Here is a 16182-nt window from a genome sequence, read left to right as displayed (position 1 = left end):
AATGGGTCCGACAGTCAAATTGCAGCTTTGGGACACCAGTGGGCCTACCGTCCTACCGACGTGTTGCCTTCCTGTCACACTTACGTACGAATTTACAAGTGCGACAGAGAGGCAACACGTAGAACTCAGTCCACCGCTCAATCAACTGAGCTACCGAGACTCATCGTATTCGTGTAATAGTTTTATTTTATTATCATGCCCAAGTTAATACAGTAATTTTTACACAGCGGTTTTCGGTAAAAAATCAAATTCAAACTCTTTTTCGTATTATATTATTTTATTTACATGTAGTCACTTAACACAGTTACTTAGTTGTTGCGTTATTTTCATTTATAAACTATTTTAATAATTAAATATATAGATCGATTCATGATATTGTCGTTTATGTTATTATGGTTATATGTACTTCAGATAATGAGTTGGATATTTTAAATTAAGTTCTGAAAATGGCCTTAGAGATATTTATTAGGCAATCATTTTTAAAACTTTAATACCTAACACAACTCATTTAATGGGGTTTGCAACTGTCAAGGGTTTTTAAACGTAGTGCTAGCATAGCACAGGTTTTACCTGTCTCTAGTTTTTTTCTATAGGATTTGACATAAAGGCCAGAGCACACTGGCTGCGTGTGCGTACCACGTGCACGTGCGCGTCACACACGTCACGCAAGCGGTGTGCCGTCTCATAAGGATCTGTATATTACAACGCGCACGTGCACGCACACGCACACGCACACGCACTGCACACTCCAAAGGCCTTAAAGGGCGGCCTAAAAAAAAAACAAGAATTAGACACTATTCCTAGTATTCCTACAGGTGCACGTAAAATTTTTTTTTAAAACCTATGCTGGCGCCATCTGTAAAATACTTCGACCGGCCAACCCCATTGCAAAATTCGTTTATTCACTCCTTATGATTATTCTATTATTAGAATCAGATTCTTAATGTAATTTGGCACAGTTAGATACCTACAGTATTCAGCTAAATTGTTCCATTTTGTGCTCCCAGATCACAAATACAATAAACTTATAACTAATAGGTCTCATTTATTTCATTTCTATAATTTAAATATATAACTAGAATAGAGATACATATACATAGAAATGACAAATCCATAGTAGGAACATTATTAAATATCTCACATAATTATGTTGATTGAAATGCAATTTTAGATTATTACAAATCATAATAAACTATGAAAATATAACGTAAATACAACAATTTTAAAACTTAGGTATGTATGTCAATTATATTCACGATGTAAGAAAAGACACAATTTTTTTGTCAACGTCAAGACATAAGTAAACAGTTTTTTAAAACGAAATTCAGATCAAATTTTGACTACATTTTCAAAATATTTTGGTACAACTTTTTAAAGCGTTAAAATGTACTCTGAGTTGTACTTTTAAGATAGCCAAACTTTAAATAAGTATACCATCGTAGTTAGGCGTTTATAGACCGTTTTGGACCATTATTAATGCTTCACCCTTTCGCCGCCATGGCTTTCAATGGGTTCGACCAAATAGTTAAATAAAGTAAGATAGTCACACTATCTCAATTTAGATTGTACACCACATTCACTAAGCTCGCGACTTGTACGTTGTTAAAGACAAAAATACTTTTTGATCTTTTTTCCAAACTTGAGTTAATGCGATTAAAAACACTATCCGATATTACGTTTTTATTTACAATTATTCATTTTAAACGCCGAAATTTTTGCTAAGTACCAACTATTTTCAATTGATTTCAAATAAATATTAAAATACATAATTACATACAGTGTGGAAAAATTGATGGGCCCTGGAGGGAAAGTGCCTTAAAACCTTATGTTTGCTTATTTTACTTAAAGGAAAAATAAAAGAATGTTTCCTTTAAGTAGAATGAGCTAACTTAAGGTTTTAAGGCACTTTACCTCCAAGGCCTAAGTTTTTTTTTACACTGTTACCGTTCTATACATTGCGGACATTACGGTTAGCAATTAATTACAGGACTGATTTAATGTTATCCTTAGCTTGGAAATAAACGTTTTATCAAACAAACTAGCGAAACAAAGCGAAGTTCATTCATTCAACTCGCAAGAGGCACGTCCATGCATTTCAGTTTTGTAGTTTTTGATAATCTGTTCCGCGATAACTTTTTTTTACTCATATTTGTATGGATGATGTTCTGTATGATTATTTATTCAAATTGTAGTTTTTATACACTTTGATAATTAGTAATTTCGGCATTAAAAACGAACAAAGAATATATTTGTAATATTAGTGAAGACTTCAGGTATTATTAAGAAAGTCCAGTTACTTCCGAGGTGACAGCATGATAGATACATTTCAACAGTATCATACCACGTAACGTAAAAAATCAGATGATCGAACCACCTAAATTTTCTTATGTTCCATGATATTATAAACCTACCACGTTGCCGCTTGAAAATAGGGTGGATGAAACTCAGCGCGCGCCATATTAATAGGCGGGTCCACACTGGACGAGCCGCCTTGCGAGGAAATTGCCGCGCGAAGCGACTCGGCCGGTGGAGAGGTGCCTCGGCCGAGGCAATGCGCCTAATGAGTATTAAAACTACAGGGAATGATTACCGTTGTGGTGCTCCGACCATTCCAACAGCATTCAAACATCGTGAGGAAACCGGACTAATCCGAATAAGGCCTAGTTTACTCTCTCAGTTGGAAGGTGAGATGGCAGTCGCCTTCGTAAAAACTAGTGCATACGCCAATTCTTGGGCTTAGTTGCCAAGCGGACCCCAGGCTCTCATGAGCCGTGGCAAAAAGATGGAATAACGCAAGGAAGATGATGATGTTGTCACTTCGGTAGTAAACCACATTAAAACTGAATCACACCATTATACCGACATTTGTGTCGTTTTCAACCAAAAGGTACCACATTGTCGCTTGTCGATAAGGTTGATTTCTAATTGAAGCTACATATATGGAAATAGCGCCTTACTGACAAGCGACAATAAGTACCCTTTTGGTTGAAAATGGCACATTTATTATGATCTATCTATCTTAGGCTAGACTTCTTACATTAACTTACTAAAATTCAAAATTTTGAGATAATTTAGTAAATTAACTATTTCATTTACAAATGACTCTTACGCTATTGACGCTATTCAAACGTTATTTTTATCGTCTCAATAATGAATACAGTTGTTTAATTTAAATGAGAATCAGTCGTTCTTATTACTGACTACTTCTCTCTGCATATTTTAATATATCACTCTGCACACTGTGCTTATATATATGTAATTTCATTTAGATTCACATATTGATCAAGCCTCTACGGCCAATTATCGCTACATGCTGAGTTTAAAACATGTAACAGACGGGCGTACCGAACTGCGACTTTGGTCCGAGGCATGTTCGGTCGTGTGGAACGTCCGCCGTACGTCCGTTAAAGACACAACTATAAGGGTCGGTTGTACCAATTGTACCAAACAGTCTGTCACCGTAAAAGCGTTCACAAAATTTTATTGTATGGGAAGTTTCATCATAGAACTCTGTTGCGTGACGTTGATCAGTCTGTTAACTGTGGTTGGTGCAACTGGCTGACCGGACCAAGGTCACGGGCACGCCCGTCCGTAACAGCTTTAACAGCCAACGGGCCATAAGGCTAATGTTGAGCACGCCCGAACTTTTGAGTAATACACCACTGACTTAATATTATTATTAAGCTTTATGCTATCACTGCCACTGTTAATACATTAAACTAGGTCCTCATTGTGACTGCATTTAAATATTGTTAAGCTGTGTCTCCATCTCCACTGCGACGTCTGTGTTTTATCTGATAAGCTATGTCGCCACTGCCGTGCTAACTGCCATTATGCCATGTCTACACTGCGACTGCATCTGTGTTCTAGTATGGCAAACCAATTTGGTCAAAGGAGGTAAATTTGAAAAATATAGGCGTCAAGGGTAGACGTCTCATACAATTTATTTCGCGTTTTTTCTACTGACGAATTGTTTTACCAAACTATATTTGTTAAGCTGTGTCCTCACTGCGATAAAGCCGCGTCTTCACTGCGGCGTTTGCATCTGTGTTTTGCGGCACTGACACAACCATTTGATGATGCGCGCGTTCCTTTCCACCACACTTGGCGGTTCGGTGTTGCGGTAGATCGGCTTTTGGACTGCGGGGCCTTGGACCTGAAGGAAAATTAGGGTTTAATGGGTATGTTGTACGTTCTGTTATTACACTGACAAATCCTATAATTATTAAAAATGTCAAAGTTTATATGTTTGATCCGCTCATCACGCAATAATGCTTGAACGAATAGCTCGGATCAATTTGGCTGACAGACAAAATGCAAAATTAAATGAAATATATTATTAATAACAGTAACATTACATTACTTTTTATTCACAGACAGATTATAACCTGAAAAAGAGATGGAAGACTTTGTATCCCGGAATTCATCATCCCCTAAATTTTAGGGCCTAAAAGGAGATTGCAGTTTACTAATATTATAACTATAAAAGCACTGAAACCGAATTTTATGGTTCAGTTTCCTAGTTAGGCGCGAACGAGAACGATATAGGACGTCATATTTTTTGAAGAACTATAGTAGCGATGAACTTGTATCTATCTTTCTTATGTAAAAGCTACGTTTTACTTACAGTATAATCCGCAGCATTAGCCAGTTGATTAGAATCCACAGTCGACGGAGACGAGAAAAACACGGGACTATCAGGCAAATCGTCTCTCAGCACCGCGTCATATTGTCGGGGTTCTAAGCCAAGCCTCTCGAAGAACTGCTGTAGCGCTACGCCTTATTTATCTTATTATAGATAATTATCTTTGGGGATACTTACAGTATAATCCGCAGCATTCGCTAGTTGATTAGAATCAACAGTAGACGCGGAGGAAAAGAACACGGGACTATCAAGCAGAGCGTCTCTCAGCACCGCGTCATATTGTCGGGGTTCTAAGCCAAGCCTCTCGAAGAACTGCTGTAGCGCTACGCCTTATTTATCTTATTATAGATAATTATCTTTGGGGATACTTACAGTATAATCCGCAGCATTCGCTAGTTGATTAGAATCAACAGTAGACGCGGAGGAAAAGAACACGGGACTATCAAGCAGAGCGTCTCTCAGCAGCGCGTCATATTGTCGGGGTTCTAAGCCAAGCCTCTGAAGAACTGCTGTAGCGCTAAGCCTTATTTATCTTATTATAGATAATTATCTTTGGGGATACTTACAGTATAATCCGCAGCATTCGCTAGTTGATTAGAATCAACAGTAGACGCGGAGGAAAAGAACACGGGACTATCAAGCAGAGCGTCCCTCAGCAGCGCGTCATATTGTCGGGGTTCTAAGCCAAGCCTCTCGAAGAACTGCTGTAGCGCTACGCCTTATTTATCTTATTATAGATAATTATCTTTGGGGATACTTACAGTATAATCCGCAGCATTCGCTAGTTGATTAGAATCAACAGTAGACGCGGAGGAAAAGAACACGGGACTATCAAGCAGAGCGTCTCTCAGCAGCGCGTCATATTGTCGGGGTTCTAAGCCAAGCCTCTCGAAGAACTGCTGTAGCGCTACGCCTTATTTATCTTATTATAGATAATTATCTTTGGGGATACTTACAGTATAATCCGCAGCATTCGCTAGTTGATTAGAATCAACAGTAGACGCGGAGGAAAAGAACACGGGACTATCAAGCAGAGCGTCTCTCAGCAGCGCGTCATATTGTCGGGGTTCTAAGCCAAGCCTCTCGAAGAACTGCTGCAGCGCGGAGCCCTCGGAGGGGCTGTCGGGGGAGTCGTCCTCGCACGGCGCCGACGCGGGGCTGCGCCCGTCGCTGCGCCGGTACCTTGCAGTAAGTAAAAGGTGACGCTCACTTTACTCAAACATATCTTGCACTCTTGCGGAGCGGTGAGCGAAGTAATAATCCATCAACAGTGCGCTATTAAAGAGGAGCGGAGATGTTATGAAATTCTATTGATGGATTCAATAGAAATTCCGCTGCTTTGCTCTGCTCCTGTGGCCAGGTAGCCTTATAAAGTTGCAGAAGCCCTAATAACCCGACCGACTTTAATAGTACATTTTAATGCCCACTTGAAACCAGGGACCGGCCCGCTATCCCTTATGGGGGTTTTATAAGGGTATTGCATAAGGCTTAACTCACCATACCCTTTGCCAGACGAAACCCTTTGTTTTGGTTTTAAAAACCCTTATATAAAGCTACAACATTTGAGTAATCGGTAGCCCAAATACCCTTACAAAACCCTTATCATCCGCTCACCAACACCTTGCATATTGCTTATAAGGGTTAGCCTTATAAAGGGCTTCCCTTTTAGCATATAAGCGTGCTAATTTAAGTCGTCTACCTTGTTCATAAAGCACACATTACTTCGAATCCGAGCGATCGTCGGCGGCGACGGCGGCGTTCTTTGACTAGGCACGTATTTTCTTTCCTTTTCATACACTACCGTAGATTTATACTAATCCTGTCTCTTTCACGCAAAGGGAAACCTTTATAAAAAGCGCTTAAAGATAAGGGTAACCCTTATTAAGGGCTAGTCTTATTTTTGGTTAGCTTTTCGGTAAGGGTTAGTCAAAGGTAAGGGTATGAATGGGATTGCAGTTCAAAAGGGAAAGTCTTTCAATGTGTTAGCCGTGTTTAAGTGTTGCCCATTGAAAGGGTTTTATCGCGGAAAGGGTTGTCCGGTCCCTGCTTGAAACTCCATTTCACATGACATTTTAATTTCTAAATAGTACACAAACACACACATATGGAAATCGCTCCACCGACAAGAGTATAACTCTTAAATATATGATGATGATGATGACTTAACCGTAAAGGTCAAACTACGAGTAGATTGCGTTTCCGCAAGAAATGATTCGTCTTGATATCGCATTGAAAATTCATTTCTAAGTTTAAAACATAAAAATCGTTTTTGGCTGGCAAATTTAGCCCCATAGGACTGACTGACTTAGACTAGTAATTTAAGGACCTAAATTATTTTATTAAAGCTATTATACCTCTCGGAGATATCTGATTTTGAGCGTAATATAGGTCTTGGACGCCTCTGCTTGTACCGCAGGCAGCGCTGCCGCTTGAATGTTCCCAGCGGGGACGTTACCTCCTCAGGCGGACACATCTACAAAAAATATATGATATGTTATTTCTGAAACTATGTTTTTGGCTAAATAGTATATATTGATGTGACATTGTAATTTATTACAAAATAATAAAATGGTCAGGTCAATGGTCAGCTTATTTCACTTACTGCGCAATTATCTTTCGGTAAACTTGTTTATATGCAATATAGAGTCATACATATGATCTGCGATTTCCACTTCACACCAATGAGGAATATGGGGCTCCAGTACTCAGCCCTTACATTTCACGGAAACTGATAGGTGTATATAGCATAGGTAGTATAAAGGAAGGTATAAGTAAAGTTAAATCTTTATACCTGGCTAGTATGAACATATTCCTGTGAATCGTCGATGCGCGCGCGCCGTTCCGCGTACTGCGGTTGTTTGTTGATGGGCTCAGCGCCACTCTCATGATACCTAACAAAGAAAAAATATTGAGAGGTTTATTACTATTGCTCTGATATTTAGATTAAGGTAATATTTAAAACTTGACAATTTAAAAGTGCTTGTTGCTAGGCCTATTTGATAGGAATATTTTGACTTTGACTTTGACTACACTAAGTTTTATTATTACTTAATGGATTATTTTAATTTCAAGTTTTTTGGAAATTTAAATGAAGTTTATATTTTATATTTACCTGTTGTAATCTCGAGGCTCTCTTGAAGAATATTCCTTACGCCCGTGGCACTTGGCAGGTGGTTTGTAAGTGGCGCAGTCGTAATCATTATAGTCGTACAGAGGAGGTTCGTCTTGGAACTGAGGGGGTGGCGCGCTTGCCTGCAAATTCATGAGAGACTTATTTTCATCTTGGGTGTAAATATTACTAAAGTAGGTACAGAACAGAAGAAACACTCGAATTAGTAACATAACTTAGTTGAATGAAATTTATCTCGCTACAATTATATTTAATAATTTAATGTTGCAACTCTCAATTTGCTATAGATTCATTCATGCAATATCTCACTGTCGTAGGCTCGTAGCACTGTGCTAATCGGCTACGACTCGTACTACTGTTGCTACGTACCTGACAGTGTATGCCCGCCCATGGAGTATACAACGGAGGCGACTCGTGCGGCGGCGACGGCGCGTCGTCTTAGAACTGCTGCTATCGGCTACGAGTACCGTAGCACTGCAACTATCAGCTACGAGTCGTAGCACCGTCTAGCCACAAGAGCTACGCACCTGGAAGTGTATGCCCACCCGTGGAGGATATAGCGGCGGCGGCGGCGCGTGCGGCGGCGACGGCGCGCCGTCTTGGAACTGAGGCGGCGCGGACACGTAGCACTCTTCCAGTCCCGCCCAGGAGCCGTAGTAACCGCCGTAGCGACTGCAAATGAAAATAATTCTTGTAAATTTTAGCACCATGCTACCCATGTGCAGAGGTGCAAGTTGATAGAAAAGTTTGCAAAAATTTAGAAAAGTTTTAAGAATGGACCGGAGTTCCCGTTTTTGAGTTTCTCTTTAGAAAAGATTTCCAATAAAAATGTTCAAGTTCTTTCATACAAAATTACGCAAATTCGAAACATTGCATCCACTCATTAGTAATCCCTCTTTTTCTCATTGCCAGCACATACGTCTGTCTATATATATCTGCCAGCATGTCTGTCTGCCTATATGTTGGAGCACGCTGCTGCGTGTAGTGCCCGCTGGAGCCGCCTTACATTACGGAACAGACAGTCGTGTTGTCTCCGTCACTCACTCGGTGGTGGAGCAGCCGGAGTCGCGCGGGTCGCGCGGGGCGGGGCGCGGCGCGGGGGGCGCGCTGTGCTGCGTGTAGTGCCCCGACGAGCCGCCCGAGTCGCGCGCGAACGAGGAGCCGCAGCGGCTGTCGGAAAAACAATATAATAAAAAACGGATCACAATATAAAAAATCTACAAGCTTTAGGAGAATGTTATAAGAAGTTATGATTTTTATTAAGAGCGAAAAAGTGACACAAGTTCGCTGTAAATGATTGTGGGGCTTCTGGAAATCTTTTTCACTCGACATGTATACGACACGAATGTTAATCCATAGAATCCATACTATAACAATAGTCACCCGAAATCGCACCATGCTAGCCGCATAATTTCTACTACTTTACGGGGTTAGTGATAACCCCGTTTCAAAGATGCTCTGCTCTTTTGTTATTTATAATAATAATGCAGGCGAAGTTTGAAACTTAATTTTATAAGAACATTTCGCCTGTATTACTTGGTAGGTACATGCTTTCATAAAAAGAGCCCCTAGTTGTATTTATGTCAAATTTGTAAATTTTGCCGGCGTCGGCGCGCCGGGTAAAATAAGTCGCAGCGACGTAATATGAACACACTAATGCAACCATATTAGTGAAGTATGACTATCAGTTATACTGAATTCGGTTTTATACTATGTTTTAGCACTTATCACCTAAAATTAAAAGCCAGAAATGTATACTACATTGCTAAAGTCGCGCAATTTTAACGTTGACAAATTTGAATGCGCCGCACAAAACAAGTATTTTATTATTTGATTATGGCACAAAAGAAAACCCTTAGACACCGTAGCAATCTCTTTCAAACTTGCGGCAAAGAGTTTCAAAATCGATATCATACCTATTGTAAGACTGATAGTTTTCTTCACCGGGCGAGGGGTGCTCCGAAAATGCTTCGCTCGACATTAGCGAAGAATGGTTAGACCTGAGACAAGAATTGTATGATAAATTTATAAATACGTTCATGTGATTTAATTAAAACAGTAAGACGAGAGTCTTTAAAATAGGAAATCGCCTAATTTTAATAAATTAGTTGCTTTTCGGTGAAGAAAAATATTTTCAAACAACAAGATCTGCCACACAAATCCACCAAACAATGAAATTGTCGCATTTACAAACTGTACCGTGGGACCAAAACGTCGTAAACGCCGAAAAATGTATCGAGCTTACGCGTTTAGGTCGCGAGATTCACGCTCCGCTCCTATGGTTTGACGTCAAAACAACATCAACTCATTGCACAAAATACTGGTTCTCTGTACCGGTTCTATACGTTAGTAGTATTCAATGATCTAATGTAAACTTGGATTAATATGAAAGAGATGGTAAAGGTACCTCGTGCCTTTGGAAGAGCAGGACGCAGTCCTCTGGTGCGTGGAGTGGCGGCGCCGGCGCGGCGAGCGGCCGGTGGTGTCCGTGCCGCTTACCGCACTGCAATAACACATCGCCGCTATACTTACTCAATCTCGTATCTGCAACACTCATTTGATGACAAAAACACCCGTATTCCGAATGAAAGAAAAGCGACATTTCCATCAAATGATTGTTGCAGATATGAGGTTGAGTAAGTATAGCGGCGATATTTGTTATGTAATGGCCGTCCTTATTTGTAGTTTTAATTCCGCTTGCAATGCCTTATTTGTAATGTAGTGTAGATTCGGATCAAACCGACTGCGCCAAAATATGTATTGTAGACATTTTGAATTTGGCGCCTATTTCTACCATATAACTTACTGTTCATGGTATCCCCTCGCCTGTGTATGGAGGTCCGGCAATGACTTGTGACTGTTGATGTTCGTGCATCCATCTTCTTCGCGCATGCTCGGTTGCGAGTGCGAATTCGATCTGTAATTAATAAAAATTATGAAGAAATTGACAAAAATATTATTTATGCGATATTCTGTAAACCGACCGCGATCTATATCAAAGTTAACACAAAGCACAGCAGTTAATAACGGCAAAGCAAACTTTGTCTTAATTAATTTTTTTTTTGGTAGCCTAGTATGTATTGTATGAGGGTATTACGCCAAAGAACTGGTGGCATCCAGCCCGGCTGATGTAACTCGATTTTTTTCAGAAGGCATTTATCTCTTTCTACTAGCCTGCTTACTTATCGTTGTCTCTATTGGTGCCGTGACCATTGTATCCTACCTCGAACACTGTAGCTGAGCTGTTTAAACAAATGAAGCTCACAACTACGAGTAACTTAATGCAACCTCGGAACCTTTCGCAACCTATACACTATATAAAGAGTAAAAGGGTGTTTTTTCTAAGGCGATACTTCCCTAAATTATAGCTTATTTTTCTATAATATACCTGATGTATCTAGGAGCAGAATGAGCGTACTGCGCCGGGGGACTTATGGCGTCAATGGGTTCGGCTGCAGGTGAACCTTCGGCGCTTAACACCGGCTCAGGTAACTCGATGTTCTCAGGGCTGGATGCGGAGCTTGCTGGTGAAATCAATGAAAATATCATTAATACATTATCAGGCGATTAACCACAAGTTAGACCATAAGCCCCAGGCTTTGAACATTATTAGCTGGAAATGTTTTGCGAATGGTACTGAAAGCGAAAGGTAAGTCTATCGCATGGAGCTTGACTTTGCAAAGGGCCAGATTGATACATTTTTGATCATTACGCTAATTACTTGGTACTTTGGTAGTCAAAACAAGTTTCTCTATTTCTGTCTAATGTCACTCTTATACCTATACTCTCTCTAATTTGGCGTCTATATGTAACAAGAGCCTTGTCGTATTGGCGTCGCAAGTGCTTACGTCATAGTGAAGTCACAAATGGTTAGCGAGTCATGTTACGTGATGTTTGCATTGGCGAGTCTGGTGTAATAAGAACATTAGCAGGCCTATGGAACTCTCCGCGCGAGCTTGGATTTATACCTACGACTCGCTTCCCGCCGGCGGGACTCAAGCTAGCCAGTTGGTTGCCACACGCGCTCACGCACGCACGTCACCGCGAGCTATGTCAAAAAATGTCTTCGTCACGAATAAATAACACAGCTTGTAGGTACATGATATCAGCATGATACTCACGTATAGAGTAGGTGCTCTTAACTCGCACCTGCTGTCGCGGTATGACAAACGATTCGGGGAAAAACACCCGAGCGTCGAAGCTGAGGGGTCTCTTGTCGTTGGGTTTGGACCCGGAGCCGGACGAGGAGGTGCCGGACAGGGTGCCGGGGGGCCTGTCCACGGGGTAGTCTTTCAGGCGTCTGGGATCTGCGTACATTTTGTGCGCTGTGAAAAGGGGGATAAATATAAGTTTTAAAAGGATTGCAATGAATAGAAACTTTAAAAAAAGAGACTTACTTAGACTTAAACTTTATAGAGCTTTATGAATAAGTGTTTAAAAAAGCTCCAGATACTTCGAGTAATTACTCGATTTCAAGTAAATCTTTGTTAAAGTAAAGATTGTTAAAATTACTGGAAGTGTGCAAACTGGCGGCAACCAGCGAGTATTAGTGCACGCTGCTCAAATCCCTCTGACGCTCGACGCCACGCTCACGCGCACGCGCCGCTGGACGCTCGCCACAACTCACGTCATCAAGCGTATAATGAATTAATGAATGAATGCATGTTTGTTTATACGTATTCTCCCTATTGCCAACGAGCCCTGACATCCATCTGATTGTGATCTGAACCATCTGAAATCTTTATTCTAGGATTTTTTATACAGAAATTTACAACTTACGTGTATAATGCGGAGGATACATATTCTCCCTACTGTCAGCATGTCCCAGCAGCCTTCTGAGTGTGCTCTGGAGTCCTTCCCCCGCACTGACGGCTCTCCGCGTACTTGTAGCGCGACCAGTCGTGGCGTCTGAAATTGATTGTAGAGGTTACATTACAAGTTGGGTTTGATGTAATTCATAATACGATTTTGGTATGATTTGATATATATTTAATTTATCATCTTACACTTACAGGGATTGCAGCAGTCGTTGTTGAGCGTACTAGAGCTGACCAGGTGGCAGCCGCCGGCGGCGATAGCTTGGCTCAAGCCGCTGCTTACCTGCAAATTACACGATTCATTAGAATACATTTTAAGTATATAAGGAAGATTACATTACGACGATGGACGATCTTGTTCTTTGCCATCGGCACAGCCTTTTCACCGAGCTACAACTAAATATGCCAACTATTGAGGAAGGCCGATTAATAGTACATTACTACAGAGGCCGGGAAGTAAGGGGTTGCCGGCCGAATGCATATATACGGCCGAACGTAGTGAGGCCGGATAGTTATGAGGCCGACAACCCCTTTTCACGCCGATGTATGTATAGTGCTTTTCTCAAACATGCAATGAAATAAATAAAGAAATCTCCTCGAAATCAAAGTTTTAATTCTAAAGAAACTACAAGTAAACTAGGCACAAAATATAACTACCACCTGTACCTATCTTTATCACACGTGTCGTATATTTTAAACATGTAGTTAATCAATTTATTACACAAATGTTCAAAGGTATATTTATGTATCTTTGATTTTTCGCCTTGCATCCTTCTGACTGTAGTTTTAGCCACATAACTAAGATTACATCGTTTTTTATGTTGATGTTATGCTTCACATACATCGTTGCCTTAAACATGGAGTATAATTAACAGGTATTCATTTAATATTTTCGTCGGAACTCATATTAAATAACACAATAAACAACGCACAATAAATCCAATAAAATAGAATTACAGATACACAATGGAAAATGTTCAACTTTACCTCCATAACGATAAAAAAAACACCAACGCGTGTTTGAGTAGACATTTTTACCGCTAATATTTAAATGAAATATAGTTTGTCAAAGGACTGTCTCATTTCAAACATAGACAGAGATAATCATACTATCTTTGTCTTACACTGGTACTAGCACCCAAAAGAAAAGGATGAGTATAGTTTTTTTGTTCTTATTTACTGACTAACTGGTTTGACCAACTATATTTTAAATCTGTATTTGAAGGTAAATTTGCAATTCAATATTATTGGAATTTGTTAATAATGTAATATTTATATATTTTTTGTAAATTCGATACAAATAAAACTTCAAAATATATTAATTATCGTTTATTGTTTTTTTTAAGGGGTATTGGCAGAATGTCATTCGGAACCATAAGCAAATATTGGTTATAGTTTTTTTTTTGGCTGAATGCCATGATGCTGTGTCACAAATATATGTGAAATGGAAATTAAAAAAGAGCCACTTCCCGGCCTAGGCCTGCAACTTTGTATGAAATTTCATTACAGGCCCCTCGTCTAGCCGCGCCGGAGTCGTGAAACTTCCCAGCCTAATATAAAGAACGTAATATCAATATTACATAGCATGTTTGAGAAAAATTAATTGTAAATGGCGCTCCAGATGATGTTTAGACGTTCTCTGGACTCCAACATGGCAGACTTTGCTCGGTCTACTGTCCTTGTAATAAAGAACTCACCCTAAGAGGCAGCTCCTGCTTTCCTCGGACTTGACATAAAAAAACCTTTGGACTCGGGTAACATTTCAATTGCGCTCTTGCGCTTCTTCTGCGCGACGGCGCGGGGCGTTTGCATGGCGTCCATTTTGCAGTCTTACCTCAATCTTCTACTGTTCTAGTGTCATTTATTGAACGAGTTGATTGAAGAGTTGGTTGTCTAAGAGTTGCTTCACTTGCTTCCGACCAAGAACCGTCTCGGACTTGACGTAGAATACCTTGAACTTTCAAGACAGTCCTAGTTCGGTCTACTTCTGTTCTGCGGCTAATCTAAGTAATCAAGGAATAACCGAACTCACCCTAAGAGGCAGCTCCTGCTTTCGATCTAGAACAGTCTCAGACTTGACGTAGAACGCCTTAGATTCTGCCAACATTTCGACGGCGCTCTTGCGCTTCTGCTGCGCGGGGGCGCGCGGCGTCAGCATGGCGTCCTTCTTGCGGGGCAGCTTGAAGCTCGCGAACAGCGAGTCTGCTAGACGCCGTCTGTAATGTAAATAAGCTTTAAATAGTGCTATTAGAAATATATACTTACTATTTGCAGATTCAGAAAGTAATGTGTTAAACGTGTAAGTATATATGTATGACCATGCCTCTATTTATACACCATTATGTGAATTGAATTAAGTGCAACAGACGGAGGACTACCTCTGCCGGCCTGATGTCATATAGACGGGAGAAGCCCTTCATTCAAACGAACTACGGATGTCCTCGGGGAGACATACCTACGGCTCACTTAGTAAAATCACTGTGAAGTGTGCACGCTCCTAAATAGTAGTTTCAAGCGTTTCTCCGGCCTAACTATTGAAGAGACAGCAGTGTCAGTTATTGATGGATCACCTATAGAAATTATGGTATTCTCACCTGGGCGGCGCGGCGACTAGAAGGACCTGGAGTAGGAGGGTTGAGCGGCTGCGCTCTCGAACTTCCTCCTCACTTCCTCGACCGTGGACCAGCCCGACTCCACACTGAGCCGGCGTTTCACCGGGTGTTGTCTCTCTCTACTATAGCTGTCTCACCTGGGCGGCGACTCGAAGGACCTGGAGTAGGAGGGTTCAGCCGCTGCCCTCTCGAACTTCTTCCTCACTTCCTCGACCTTGGACCAGCCCGACTCCACATTGAGCCGGCGGTTCACAAGGTTTTGTGCCGCATGCTTCGCTAGCTCTTCGCGCGTCCGCTGTAACTCAAACTGAGTTCGTTATTGACTTGTTTTAAATAAGAACCTCATTAAACTAAGATAAGAAATTGAAACTTGAATTAGGCTGAGGGATTTCCCAATTGTAAAATGTATTCAAAAATGCACCCGGACTAAAGTTCTAGATGAGCTAAGCAGTGTAATGCAGTTAAAATAGCAATGACAGTGTCACATTTTGAAAACCCGAAGAAGACAAACTATACCCCGTTTATTAGACTAGAAATTATATAACCTCAAAAGTAGTGGTAACTTTTTTCCTCCTAAATTAAATCTGAGTAACTATGCACTGACTTATGGTGTCGTTTACATATTATTGTACCGACAAGACATCCGGGAGACACAGACATATTAAATATATTGAGAACATGTCGAGCGTTTATATACTTAAAGTACTCAATATATTTGTTAATATATTACTGTACCGCATTATTAGATAGTTTAGGAACCCTAGCATTTCGGAAGAACAAGTTATTTACAACTACTTTTGTGGTTAAAACAATTCTAATATTTAAAAAACGGTGTACTTATAGGCTGAGCCTGTATTTTGGTGTTGGAGTGCTAATATGTGAGACGGATTTGATACAAGCAGGTATAAGATTAGCAAGAAGAAAGAAGATACTAGCTAACTATTCCAGACACGACAATCAGGTTTCGTCAATTAGGTC

The 16182-nt window shown here is 40.5% G+C and overlaps 1 protein-coding gene across 5 annotated transcripts in view; it reads right to left on the bottom strand.

Moving 5' to 3' along the window:
- Positions 1–1500: 1500 nt before the first annotated feature.
- LOC134751317 (uncharacterized) overlaps positions 1501–16182 on the bottom strand; it is a 104939-nt gene continuing 90257 nt past the window's right edge. Inside the window, exons 4-19 of one of the 5 annotated variants that reach the window (XM_063686708.1) lie at positions 15342–15499; positions 14625–14808; positions 12788–12875; positions 12555–12683; positions 11897–12100; positions 11164–11299; positions 10582–10692; positions 10183–10278; positions 9692–9775; positions 8820–8945; positions 8303–8447; positions 7758–7897; positions 7437–7536; positions 7000–7118; positions 5602–5827; positions 1501–4156 (exon numbers count right to left, since the gene is read on the bottom strand). In XM_063686708.1, coding sequence (XP_063542778.1) covers positions 4028–4156; positions 5602–5827; positions 7000–7118; positions 7437–7536; positions 7758–7897; positions 8303–8447; positions 8820–8945; positions 9692–9775; positions 10183–10278; positions 10582–10692; positions 11164–11299; positions 11897–12100; positions 12555–12683; positions 12788–12875; positions 14625–14808; positions 15342–15499 — 2175 coding nt within the window. In that variant the 3' untranslated portion in view covers positions 1501–4027. Of the gene's footprint in view, positions 4157–5556; positions 5828–6999; positions 7119–7436; positions 7537–7757; positions 7898–8302; positions 8448–8819; positions 8946–9691; positions 9776–10182; positions 10279–10581; positions 10693–11163; positions 11300–11896; positions 12101–12554; positions 12684–12787; positions 12876–14624; positions 14809–15341; positions 15512–16182 lie in introns of those variants that run through there. The other 4 variants (XM_063686704.1, XM_063686703.1, XM_063686706.1 and 1 more) reach the window with 4 other exon arrangements.

Source organism: Cydia strobilella, chromosome 21, assembly GCF_947568885.1.
Source record: "Cydia strobilella chromosome 21, ilCydStro3.1, whole genome shotgun sequence".
NCBI classification, from domain to species: domain Eukaryota; kingdom Metazoa; phylum Arthropoda; class Insecta; order Lepidoptera; family Tortricidae; genus Cydia; species Cydia strobilella.
The sequence above is the reverse complement of the archived record's forward strand: the minus strand, read 5'-3'. Positions and strand labels throughout refer to the sequence as shown.